This window comes from Sebastes umbrosus, chromosome 17, assembly GCF_015220745.1.
Source record: "Sebastes umbrosus isolate fSebUmb1 chromosome 17, fSebUmb1.pri, whole genome shotgun sequence".
NCBI classification, from domain to species: Eukaryota; Metazoa; Chordata; class Actinopteri; order Perciformes; family Sebastidae; genus Sebastes; species Sebastes umbrosus.
The window spans coordinates 4,479,487-4,491,711 of record NC_051285.1 but is presented as its reverse complement, the minus strand read 5'-3'; the positions used below and the strand labels follow the sequence as shown (position 1 = coordinate 4,491,711).

The window sequence follows — 12,225 nt, the reverse complement described above, 5'->3', positions numbered from 1 at the left end:
GAAGTATTATCAGCAAAATGTAATTAAAATATCAAAATTCATTCAATTATGTAGAACGGCTCCCTTTAAAGCGTTCTCATAGAATTTATATTATTCTGTTTTTATCAGTAACACATACATTTTAATATTGTAGTTCTTCAATTTGGAGTCAATTTAGATATATATATATTCCATATATTACTGGGTAGTAGTATGATTACTGCATTATATCACAAAAACATGTTTTTTATGTAAAAAGTAACTAGTAGCTAAAATGTCATAAATATAGTGGAGAAAAAAGTGCAATATTTCCCCAAATTGTACTTAAGTATGGTACTTGAGTAAATGTACTTGGTTAAATTGCACCACTGATCTGGGAAGCATCATGTTCATTCACTTTTCATGGAGCTAAACTGGATATCGAATTATGTTAAATCACGTTCAGCGAATGTGTTAGTGTCGTAAGAAATCATAAATGATCTTTTAGAAAGAGTAAATGTTTAGCTCGCCTTAAATTTTATCAATATGTTAACGGTGGTTTTCCTCCGACAGTAGGAAACAGTTGAAGACTTTATTTGCCTCGTCGTCAGTCATTTAAAATGTAAATTATCTTATTAAACAGACTTTTCTTGATTCACCCAGTTCTTCTGATAAATTTGTCATGTTTCCCAAAGCAGAACTTTTATTTAATGAAATCACAAGTTATAAAAACTGCGTGGACTGGCGGTGTTTCGGGATGTCAAACAGTAACGTCACACATCTTTAGTTTAATTAACTTTTTCACAAAGTTCACAGAAGAGCTGTTAAAATGAAATATCAAATGTATTTCTCTAGGAGTCATACAGAGTCATGTGTTATGATTTAGGAGTATCATCTGTGTAACTATTGGGGTTTTGGAATAATGGACCGTCGGATCAATGGACAGTCCCCCATGTATGTGACGTTATCGGTTGCATGTGAGTTGTTTCAGGGCAGAGATCTTTTCACACTGATGTCAGATATGGGTCACTTCGAACATGAATATGTGCATTGAGCATCAAGCCCTCTAATGAGAACGTAGCCTTATATAAAAGTGTGGCGAGGAGGAAGAAGGCTTCAGCTAGATACAGTATGTGTGCAGGATGACCACGGGCATGAGATGTAATGTGCAGACACAAGGTCTTATCTTTGCCTTCAGATGGGTTATATGAGTCACAATGCCAGGGGAGAGGATGATGAGTGGGAGGATGGGGGTTGGTGTCTGTTGCTTCTGATGGCCGGTAAGTCCCCCCTACCTCCTGACACACTCGCTGCCTTTTTTTCCTATCCTTTTCTCAGCTCCTTGTACAACGAGGGTGCCTTAATAAAGCCTCCTGCACATGTACGCACACACTCTGTGCACATACAGGATTGGCTTATCTGCTATAGGCTCTTGATGCACATTGCAGCTTAGTTATTTCCAAAGAAGAAAGCACTAAATAAATAAATAAAAGTTCCAGTAAAGAAGAAATGACAGCCTCTCACCTATTTTTACTCTCAAAGTTGAAGAAAAAAAAAAAATAACGCCTGTGGGTTGGCACATATCCAAATGAGAAAAACAGTGGGCTGAAAATACTGCTTTATTCAGTGCAGAAGTCGTGAAAATGATTTTAGTTTAAATGCTGTTAGAGTTGCAGTCTCAGGTCACGAGGCTAGCAGGAGGTGTGACAAACTAGTGGGAAGCTTTGTGGTATAAAGTGCTCAGAATAAGAAAACAACCGCCATCTAAAACAATCTGATTAGAATAGATCGGCGTGACTTTTGGCATGGCAGTAATGTGTGTGGTATACAGTATATAAAAAACAAAGTAATGGAGTGTTCCAGCTTTGTCTGTCTCACTGTGAATCTTTTATTTCTGTGTTCTGGGGGACGTTTTATTGAACTGTCATGACTCGTGTACTTGTCTGAAGGGCTCGTTTTAAATAAGCCTGGAATGTTCAATGGCAGGGGCACTGGAGCAAGCCCACTCAATATCACATGGCCCGGCACCTTGCCTTTAATGGATAATGAAATATGAGAAACAATGTGCTGAGGCCGGCCATCCCTGATGCAACACCTGTTCTTTTCAATGGACAACACAAAACAATAATAATACGCCACCACTGGAACCCCCTCCCACCTTAAAGGGACACGTCTATACAGGAAACTCATTGACTGCTATGAGTTTAATTCATACTTTCATTTGTTCTCCCCCAGGGATCAGAATCTATTTTTTCAGACCAATTTGTAAAGAGTGTATCGAGTGTATTTAGTGCCGATGTCATGATTACGTCACGGTGATAGCTGGAGGCAAACCAGAGGAGGCAAACACAAATCCCCTCAGAGTAGTGGGCTAAAGTTACACACTGAAGATGTCATCTCGCTGTGTTGTTGGCTCGCTCATGCAGAAGGCTAAAATATTAGAGAGATGGAGAGACTAGAAATAACAACCAACCAGTCAAGTTACAGTTTGCATCCATGTCTGTCCAAAATGTAATCTCTTCATCATAGACATTTGTGCAAAATTGTCATAATTAGCGTAGGAATTCTTGAGGTATGGCCAAATGAAATCACATTGACCTTGACCACCAAAATCGAATTACTTCATCCTTGATTCCAAGTGTGCCAAATTTGACGAAATTCCCTCCACGTGTTCCTGAGATAGAAATGAGAGACATAATGCCTCCGGCCATGGCTGTCGCAGGCGTGGAGGCATGAAAATGTTATTAACAAACTAAACTATTAGAAAGATGGAGAGAAGCTGCAGCTGTGAGTCTTTGGCTTTGGTCAGCAGTAGCTAAACTATTAGCAACATTTGCTCTCCATCTCTGAAACGCTTCGCCGATATTGTACGACTCTCTTCTTGATACGTCTGTCTTAACACCAACACCTGGGGTCCCTGAGAGTGAGTGATTGTACATATTCAGAGAAACTCACATTTTCTTCAGCCAAAACTTGCTGGCCAGCGTTAGCTAACATGTTCAGAGAATTATTCAGCCTCCACCTTCGCTCCGCCCTCAGAGATATACCTTCATGTTTACTAACAGAAAAGGGCAGCGAACATTAGGGTAAGTTGGTAAAAATATATTGGACAGATACAGGTCTTTTAATGAGGACAGTTACTGGACACACACAACCGATATGATTGAAGTCAACGTCTGATTCGGCTTTACGGCTTCACGGCCTCAGTCTGTAAAACCTACTATCAAACCTGCCTCACCTGACCTTGAGGAGCTGCTAAACCCCCCAAAAGGATTTCATTAGCCTGACTTGATATAATAGTTTTACCACTCAATGAACAAAAGGCTTTTCGACACAGACTGGATTCTGTGTTCTTCAAGTATAATACATTAATTTGTTGGATTTCAAGATTTCTGTCATTGACAAGTCAAAGTTGATCGTACTGCGAGTCACGTCTGTCTTCTCTCTCCCCGATGGCTGTTTCCCACTGAGTGCAGTGGATTAACATGCAGCTGTTACTGCATTCAGAGCTTTTCAATAGCCGCGCAACCTTTACTGCACATGAGGAGGAGAAATAAAGTATAAACTGGATTAAAAATACTGCCTCCATTTGGCAGATTCCCTGCATGGTTACATCCATCTATATCCAGGGGAGGTGGGTTCAAACAGCCTGTAGGCCTTCAGGAACAGAACAGAAAGGCCAGTGCAACCAGTGCAAAAGCATGACATACTCGCAATGGGAAGGGAGTCTATCACCTATTTTTAGCAGGTTTAAAAATCCTAAATATACGTGCTAATTTTGGTGGGAAACGGGTCGGCTATTATAGACAGAGAGAGAAGGATTACACTTTGGGACACCTTGCTACTGACAGAATTTATTTGTTCATAAAATACATGCTTGGATAGTTAGCATCGACCTCCTGGTAATTATAAAGTGGGTGTATAACGATAACAATACGCACAATCAACACCCTCTTCATCATCCTGCTGCCACCGTCACCCTCTGTGTCCAACACCCGGTGAATGTGGAAGAAATACTGACGATCAAAACTTGTTTGGAAGTATGTGAGACACCTTTAAGAAACCTTAGACGGTTGTGGTTTGATTATATTTACTTCATCTATTTGAAACCACATACTATACGAGCAGTACGTACTGATTTGGCCAAAATGTAGTATGAAGTATGCAGCATGCAAACAAAAGCAAAATCTACAGTAGGCCAAAAAATACCCGGATGTCGTACTGATTTGAAAAAAAATCTCCAGTATGCATCGGACCAGCCTACCTCGCCTACTGTATCCCAGAATGCAAAGCGCTGAAACGGTACAGGCTATGGTCACAGCAATAGCAGCCAAAAACAGCACGCTTTTTTTTTTTTTTTTTACATTTTTCGTAGCTATTTCATCACTAAATTCACTTCTGAAAATTTTTGAGGCGAGAAATCAACCGCATAGATTTAAAATATTTACAGTTTTACAATATTAGATGACGAATCGCACATTTGCTTCAACGTTTTCGAGGTTTAGGAGCTCCACAAACTGCCGTGACAGCCAGCTAGCGCCTGTCGGGGTCACTACCTCGCCAGCCGGGCGGTGACGCTCACAGACCGCTTTGAGCTGGCTGGAACTCTCAATAGACCGGTCTGTAGACAAGAGGCTTTTATTTCCCTGTTGACGGCTGGTTTGTTTAAATATCACAACACAAATATTCATTATAAAATAAACTTTGAGACAACATGACCCTTTTTAACGTTACTCTAATACCTGTAGGGACATCAGTCCACTGTTTTGTTGCTGTAACTGAAAAGGCAGTTTTGTCGAGCATTGTTTTATATTTACCGTCACCCCTCGTTGATAATCCTGTTTGTCTTCATCATGAGCTCTGGAAGAAATTGTTTAAGGGGTGGTGGAGCTAAACCTGCATTATCTTATAAAGTTACAAACATTGGTCACAAACCCAAAACAAAAAGGAAGTTGTATTTTCGATAATATTGCAATAGGTACGAGTTAGTTTCTTTTTCCAGTGCTTTAAGAGCTGGTTTAAAGGCTAAAGTCAAGTCTAGCATCCTGCTAAATAAATTACTTAAACTGTTTCATACTGCATACTACTGAGGAGCACAGTATGTAGTATGTACTGTATAATGCATACCGCATACGGTGTTCCTCAGTAGTATGTAGTAGATGGTTTTGAATACAGCCCATGTTACCTACATTCTGCACACCTTTCATTATACATCTCTTTTTGTGTGATCCTTTTATTATTGCAATGTCTTCTTGTGATGCATTTCTTGTCTGCTTTTGGAAATTGCTGTATAAGGACGGTTATTATATTGATAGATTGTATGAGAGGAAACAGAGGAATGAGTCTGTGCTGTTTACGTCATCTAAGGTCACATCTCCCCTCCTTACACAATCATTTCAATATGATCAAAACTACAGTGCAACACTTCACTGTACTGCCTATACAATTATGCAATCTGCCTATAGTGCAATCTATTATGATTGTAATTGACTGGAGAAAATAATAACAGCGTAATCACAGCCTCTAATGTGCTCTGCAAGTTGTTGTGATCCCTCTTTAATTTATTTAATCAACCGACGGGACTTTGATATTGTACTCTCGGCTCAGATTCCCTGTGAGGCGGCAGAGCGGTGATTGTTCCCTGCAACCTGGGATGCTGCTGGTGTTATATTATCTGCCTGCAGCTATCACACGTACAGTAAGAGAGATGCTGGGCTTTGCACTGCAGCACATCAGGTGAGCAAGGTGTCTCTCTGACAAGCAGTAGGTGTGCAGCTTCAAAACGCATATGATGGAGCTTTTGCTGCTCCCTTGCAACCATATTGATTTATATGTAGAGTTTTATGAACATGCATTGATTTTATCTGAGGCATGAGGGTATAATCAAATCACGAGTACATATGGAGCAGCCCAGAATGAAGCTTTTATGCGCTCCTGATGTTGTGACTGTGGTGCTGGGCCACTCTGCAGTATTACGGGAAGAGTAAAGGGATTACATTTTCCTAAATTGGCATCTTCTCCCAGATACAGAGATTGAGGAAATCAGGTTTACTGTACCTTAACAATGTCTTCATTGGAGGACTTGCACTGCACAAAGGCTGAGACGTCAGTGACTGCTCCGTTCATCTCTATGGAGACCATTTTGACGGGAATGGCCACAGTGCGTCCGGTCAGAATGGCCGTGTTGATAATCTCAGTGTCCTACGGAGAGAAAAAATAGACATAATATTCATGAAACAGCGAGAGGTGGAGAGTGATTTTCTTTGATATTTCATCAGCATTACTGATGTCCATATTTAAAACCATTAATACTGGGCCAACTGTGTCTCACAGGTGAACTCTCAATGGCAGATCATTCTACAGACACATCTTTCATTGGATTTCATCAACTGACATTTTCACATCAAGTGCGCTGTTCTTCCGGTGAGCAGCTGGAAGTAACTGAAATGGGGTTGAAAAGAATCTCTACCTTAATCATTCTATGAAATGTGTGAATCACAGCATCAAGTTGAAACGTCAGGCCACATAAAAGATGTGACATTTACTGTACCGATCTGATGCAACTATCCATCGTGCTACTTTAAGTTAACTTAAGCTACTAAATTGAACACATAAGTGGAGATTTGATTTGGATGTTGGAAGTGATGGGTTTTTGTCACAGCAGGAATCTCATTAGGGATGGATGCCTTTTATCAAAAATGTCCATAATGATTCTGGAAAATGCAACAGGAAGTGTTGCTGTCACCGTGATGTGTAAGAACAAACTGTTATGTTACTATGAGGAAGTATGACTAAAATACCTAAAATAGTTTTTTCCCATGATTTCAACCATGTATGATTAAGTCTCAATCATAGACTGTATATAAGAAGTGGACGTAGTCACCGTGACATCACCCATTAGTTTGTGGACTGCACTTCTGAAGACTCAAGTTTGGCATTTTGGCATTCACCATTTGGGGTTTCTGGAACCAGAAGTGACACAAGAGGGTGGAGGTAAGTACAACCGAACGCTGAAGAAGAGGCTTTTAGGCGACCAAAAAGGTTATAATTAACTTTCATGGACTGAAAACACACTGTGAAAGGGTTAAAGTTGTAAGACGAAAACACGGACAACGCCGTGGTAGCGACCTGTCAATCACAAGGTAGCCACGCCCTAAAGCATCCCCTGCTTTATGGTCTCTTTGACTCTAAATGGGACCATAATTTACTAAAGGAACATCATGCTGTATTCAACGTATCCTCATACAATGGTTCATATGATATACCAGAGGTTACTGCCTGGTTTTAATTGGGCTAAATAAGCACAATTTCTCAGTTGCTCACATCAATGAATCTCTCTATAATAGCTTAACTGCTACTCGACAGTTGGGGTTCGGTTATCCATTTGTTCATGAGCAACCAATATATGAATATGATCTTAAACGAGGAAAACTATGCATGAAAGAAAAGCCTTTAATTTATCCCTTTTTTGATAATTTGTCTGTCATATTATACAATTATGCTGGAGTTTATAGAGAGAATATCTGCTATATTGATGCCCTGTTTTCCCCTGTAGTATATAGCTAAATCCTCTAAATATCAAGAGGGATCAAATGGTGATAAATCCAACAAGTTGTACGCACTGATAAATATAATCCCTGAATTCTAATTAACAAGGCCAACATTGTCATCCCATCTGCATTTCTTATTTTGAATGCGCTGAAATGCAAACAGCCAATTAAAATACACACCAGGCCCTCAGCTCAAGTTTGAATCAATTCATTATTTTTCTTTTTGCAGATCATGTAAGCTGCAAGAGGGTAACAAGATTTCTCATTTGTGGTGCACGAGTAGCCCAGGAGAGAGAACATGTAAATTTCCTGAAATCAAAAATAGCGTATTTAAATTTCTGCCCGACACTTATCTTAAAGTCTTAATCAGGGTGTAGAGCATATGGTACTATCTTCCCACACTAGTTTTTCATGGGTTCCCACTCACGATTGTTTATTCATTGAGGGAATATTATACAGAGACTCAGCATTAAGCTCTGTCATGGCATTTACTCTGTGTAGCCTAAAGCAAATAACAAAGGCAGAGTGTCCTTAGGCATGAGACTTTAACGCTGACAGTGACATGACGGCACTAAGGTGCAGTGATGTAGAGGATCTAAAGATACAATCTTAAACCTTTTATTATTTTAAGCTTGAGGTCAAACATCTCTTTTACATGAGAGACCTGTCAGAATACAAAATTGAGAAAGATTGAGCAAAAGAGCATAGAGTCAATATACTGAAACCCAAATGGGAAGCAAAATCTACATCAAGATAATTGGTAACAAGAGGGGCACTCGGAGAGAGAAGCCAATCCCCTCCATAATTTAATGGTTTCTTCCTCAACCCATGCTTAACTCTTCTACCAATTTTCATGAAAATAGGGGCAGTAGTTTTTCCATAATCCTGCTGACAAACACACCAACAAACAGAATCGACAACATACTGTAAGCTCCTTGGGCGGCGGTAATAACTGAGGCAATTACCAGCAGAGTCATTTAACACAAACTTTACAATAGTTTTTAATTGCTCACTTCTTCTCCAAATGGCAGGAGCTAAAATCATTAAAGCTTTCTGTCCCATCTGAGCTTAACAACTTGCAATATGAGATTGTGGCTGAAAATAACTTGTATGATATGTCAGCCAGTTTGCACTAAAAGGCGTATGAATGCCACGATAATGCGCGAGGCATTTAGCGTGCAATAAGAGCGCCTTTTTTGCTTTTGGCGTGTCATGTGCACGCCATGTAGTCTGTACTGACTGCGATGTAAACACATCCGCGTAAATATGCTACGCTCAGAGCTAGTGACGTAGAATAAAAAGCGAGACAGACTGCTTATGGTGGACGGGAGGGGAGGTGGATGGGTCCAACAAACACAGGACTTTTAACCAAGAAACTAGAGCTTGACACCGGTTTTGTTTTGTAAATTTTGTTAGTGATGTTTGTCACATGTTTACGTACTTATGTTGTTTACGTACGTATTTTACTGGGTTTCCGTACTTATTTTAAGCCCAGCCATGATGTTTTTTTCTAAACCTAACCAAATGAAAAGCCTAAAATGCGTCCTTATGACACGCCCAATGTCCGGGTAATGTTGTGCTATTTAAACGCCTTCCCTTGAGACTGGGTTGGATATTTATAAATTTGTCAAGTCACGTATCAAGGTAATTAATAAAAGGTCACAACTTCAATCTTCTTCCTCGGATTTGTAACAATGCCCACAATACGTGCATTTCCATGCACTTGTTTTTAAAAAAAAGAAAACTGAAACACAAAGAAAAAAAATCAATTAAGTTTTTTTTTGTGACGTTTTATGATGTGTTTTCCGTACTTTTGTTACGTTGATTCTGTACGTATTTTACTTAGATTACGTACTTATTTTAAGCCCGACCATGACATTTTTCCTTGCAATGATACGCTATTTATACGCCTTCCCGTGAGATCCGGTTGAGTTTTGAAAATGTTAGTTAAAGCAATTCAACATAGAAACTGAAACTGAAGTGCCTCATGTTCCGAAATAGAAAATAAGATTTTTAAGGTTTCTAAACTTCTATCGTAACTCCAACAGAGCTCCTTAGAGCTCAGTAAGTCCAATCAGAGGGCCATACGGCCCCATTCATTGTTTCTGTATAATAATCGATGCTTTATGAATCCTTTGAAAATGGTCGGAAACATCAGTGTTCTTGATGCAAATCACATCTCCCAGAATTTTTTTTTTTCTCAGAGTAGCAGCTGAAATATTCTGGCTGAACCCCCATGATCAAATCTATCTAATCCTGTGAGTCTTTTATCTGCAATCATAAAGCAAAATCTGTTGAACAAATTCCAGTATTTTAGTTAAATCTGTTGTTGTTACTAAAGATAGGCAGAGCAGCTTTGTTTTTATTTATTTTTTTATTTTGGGTCGTTTATGAAACATGGCCAATTTATGGGATGCAAAGCACAGCAGACCTCTGTGGATAATTGACTGGACTCTGGGGTGAAATCCTAATTGAAAGACATCATCCCTAAGCTCTACTTGCTGTTCTGGCATCTGGTAAGCATTGCACTACACAAAGACACTTTACAATTACACGTGTGCTACTTTGGGAGCACTAATTGTGCTTACCTGAACTCAGCTAGGAACGAAAATCCGTCATCGCTGCGCAGAGCTATCATTTCAGTTAATTACGGTGTTCTATATGAAGCAGCAAAGCAGTTGTTAGACACCCAGTTTAATGGTAATTCATACTAAACTAAATTAGTTTATTTTGGCTGCATTGGATGTATTTTATTATTTCCTTTTAGCAGGGCCTGTGTGAGACATGAGCAGAGCTCTCACTACCTCAAATCATTTTATTTCATTTTACATAAATTCTCTTTAATCATAGTTGATCCAACATGGATAACATCTAAGATAGACAATGGGAAAAATGTTCATCCTAAGATTCAAACTCAGATCTTGTTTGATTGAATATTTGATCACTTTTAATCAGTTATGAGTTGAGTCTTTAATACAAAGCAGCCCTGTCTCCGTAAAATGACTTTCCCATGAAAAGTGCACTGGGAATTACGTTTCAGGGGAAACACATTTTGTCGCGTATTAAGTCTGTTTTTGACGTATCACAAATATGTTTGCAATGATAGTCTGCGTAGGGAGGAGGTTGGGATGGATGGATCAAACAAACACTTCTTGTGTACTAAAAGTCAATGTTCACTTATTTTACTTATGTCTGTAGCTTAATAACATAACAAACATTATTACAAACATAATTTTAAGCTTAATCAGGATGTTTTTTTACGAAACCTAACCAAGTTGTTTTGTTGCGTTTTTGTTTAGTTTCAATTTATAACATATATTTAAAACCATTTCAAACTGATGTTGCAATGGAATGAAAATTGGCTTTCACTTCTTGGCAATATACGTTCTTTGATGCTGTTTAGTTGTATGGGAATGTAATTTTGTAGGAGACAGAGTTGTCCCCCAAAATATTTGAAAAATTTAAATTTGTTCCCCTCAAAATTTTTAAGGACCAATCATCAAATACCTACAAAAGCTAAAAGAAGACAATTTTCTCTCCTCAATAGTGTTAAACCGGTCAACCGATGGCCACTGAACTTAACGAGCAACAGTGAACACAACAGCTGGATATGCATATTTATAATATCATTATTATTTTTGTTAGTCCCCTTCAAAGTTTGACTGAAGATTTCACCCATAATAAACAATTCAACCAGCAATATATTTAAATAATGTACAGTATTATGGATTAACTAATGTATTGGACAAACTGTCATAATAATCAGATTTTTCTGTTTTTACTCTGTTTATTTAAGATGTGTGTTTAATCTCAGTTTAACAGTCTTCACTCAATGACATGGTTTATTAGACCACAACATGTTTCCCTTTTTGTCTAAACTGTGTTTACAGATTAGCCTACAGATGGTAATTAGCTCGTGGTTATTGTCTTCCCATTAAATGTAATCCATTACTGTGGAGCCTGGTTGGAATCAGAGCCTTGGTTTAACGAGCACTGAGGCGGGCTTTCTTAGCGTGTGAGACTTAAAACGCTTAGTTGAACTTCTACCATTTCCAGCTGCTTTTGAATAATGTAAACAATACATTTTGCCAGATGTGTATATTTATGAATGCACAAAGAAATACATGTAAAAATGTGCTGCGTGACTTCAAGCTGTGGGGTTTGTGCAACACAAAACATCATTTCTTATTTAACATCTGGTAGCTGCCGTGGCACAGAGCAGCTAATGGAGTTGGGAAATCTGGCATAACCGCTACCCCCCGCTCTGCATCATCCTTCCTGTTTTCTTCTCTTCTCTCAAAGTAGAAAGAATATCCTGGGAAGGAGGGCTTTGTGTTAACAGTGGACTAAACTGTGTGACAAGCCTCAGGGTTGATTTAACCTTCTACAATTGTTTCTCCTTTCACACTGTTAATTCACTGGTGAGTCTATGAAAGTAGTACTGGAGCAAAACACCTGAGCACCAAGTAATGTTACACTAAAGGGCCTTTCACACAGAATGCAACAATGGAACTATATTATTTCCAATGGCTTGAGCGGCGCCACGACACGCCGCTCGCCAAGCACTGCAGCAAGCGCAGCTTAAACCGCGTTCTGTTTGAAAGGTCCTTAAAGCCGCTCCCACACATGATCAGTGGTGAAATCGCTCTGCGTTGGCTATATTGTTGTTTGGGGAGAGTGGTGCCGCTCCCCTTGGCGTGGCGCACCGCTCAAAATT

The 12,225-nt window shown here is 39.2% G+C and overlaps 1 protein-coding gene across 4 annotated transcripts in view; it reads right to left on the bottom strand.

Moving 5' to 3' along the window:
* tmem132e (transmembrane protein 132E) overlaps positions 1 to 12,225 on the bottom strand; it is a 447,998-nt gene that overhangs the window by 43,561 nt on the left and 392,212 nt on the right. For all 4 annotated transcript variants that reach the window (XM_037747985.1, XM_037747987.1, XM_037747988.1 and 1 more), the window contains one exon: positions 6,016 to 6,159. In XM_037747985.1, coding sequence (XP_037603913.1) covers positions 6,016 to 6,159 — 144 coding nt within the window. The remainder of the gene's footprint in view (positions 1 to 6,015; positions 6,160 to 12,225) is intronic.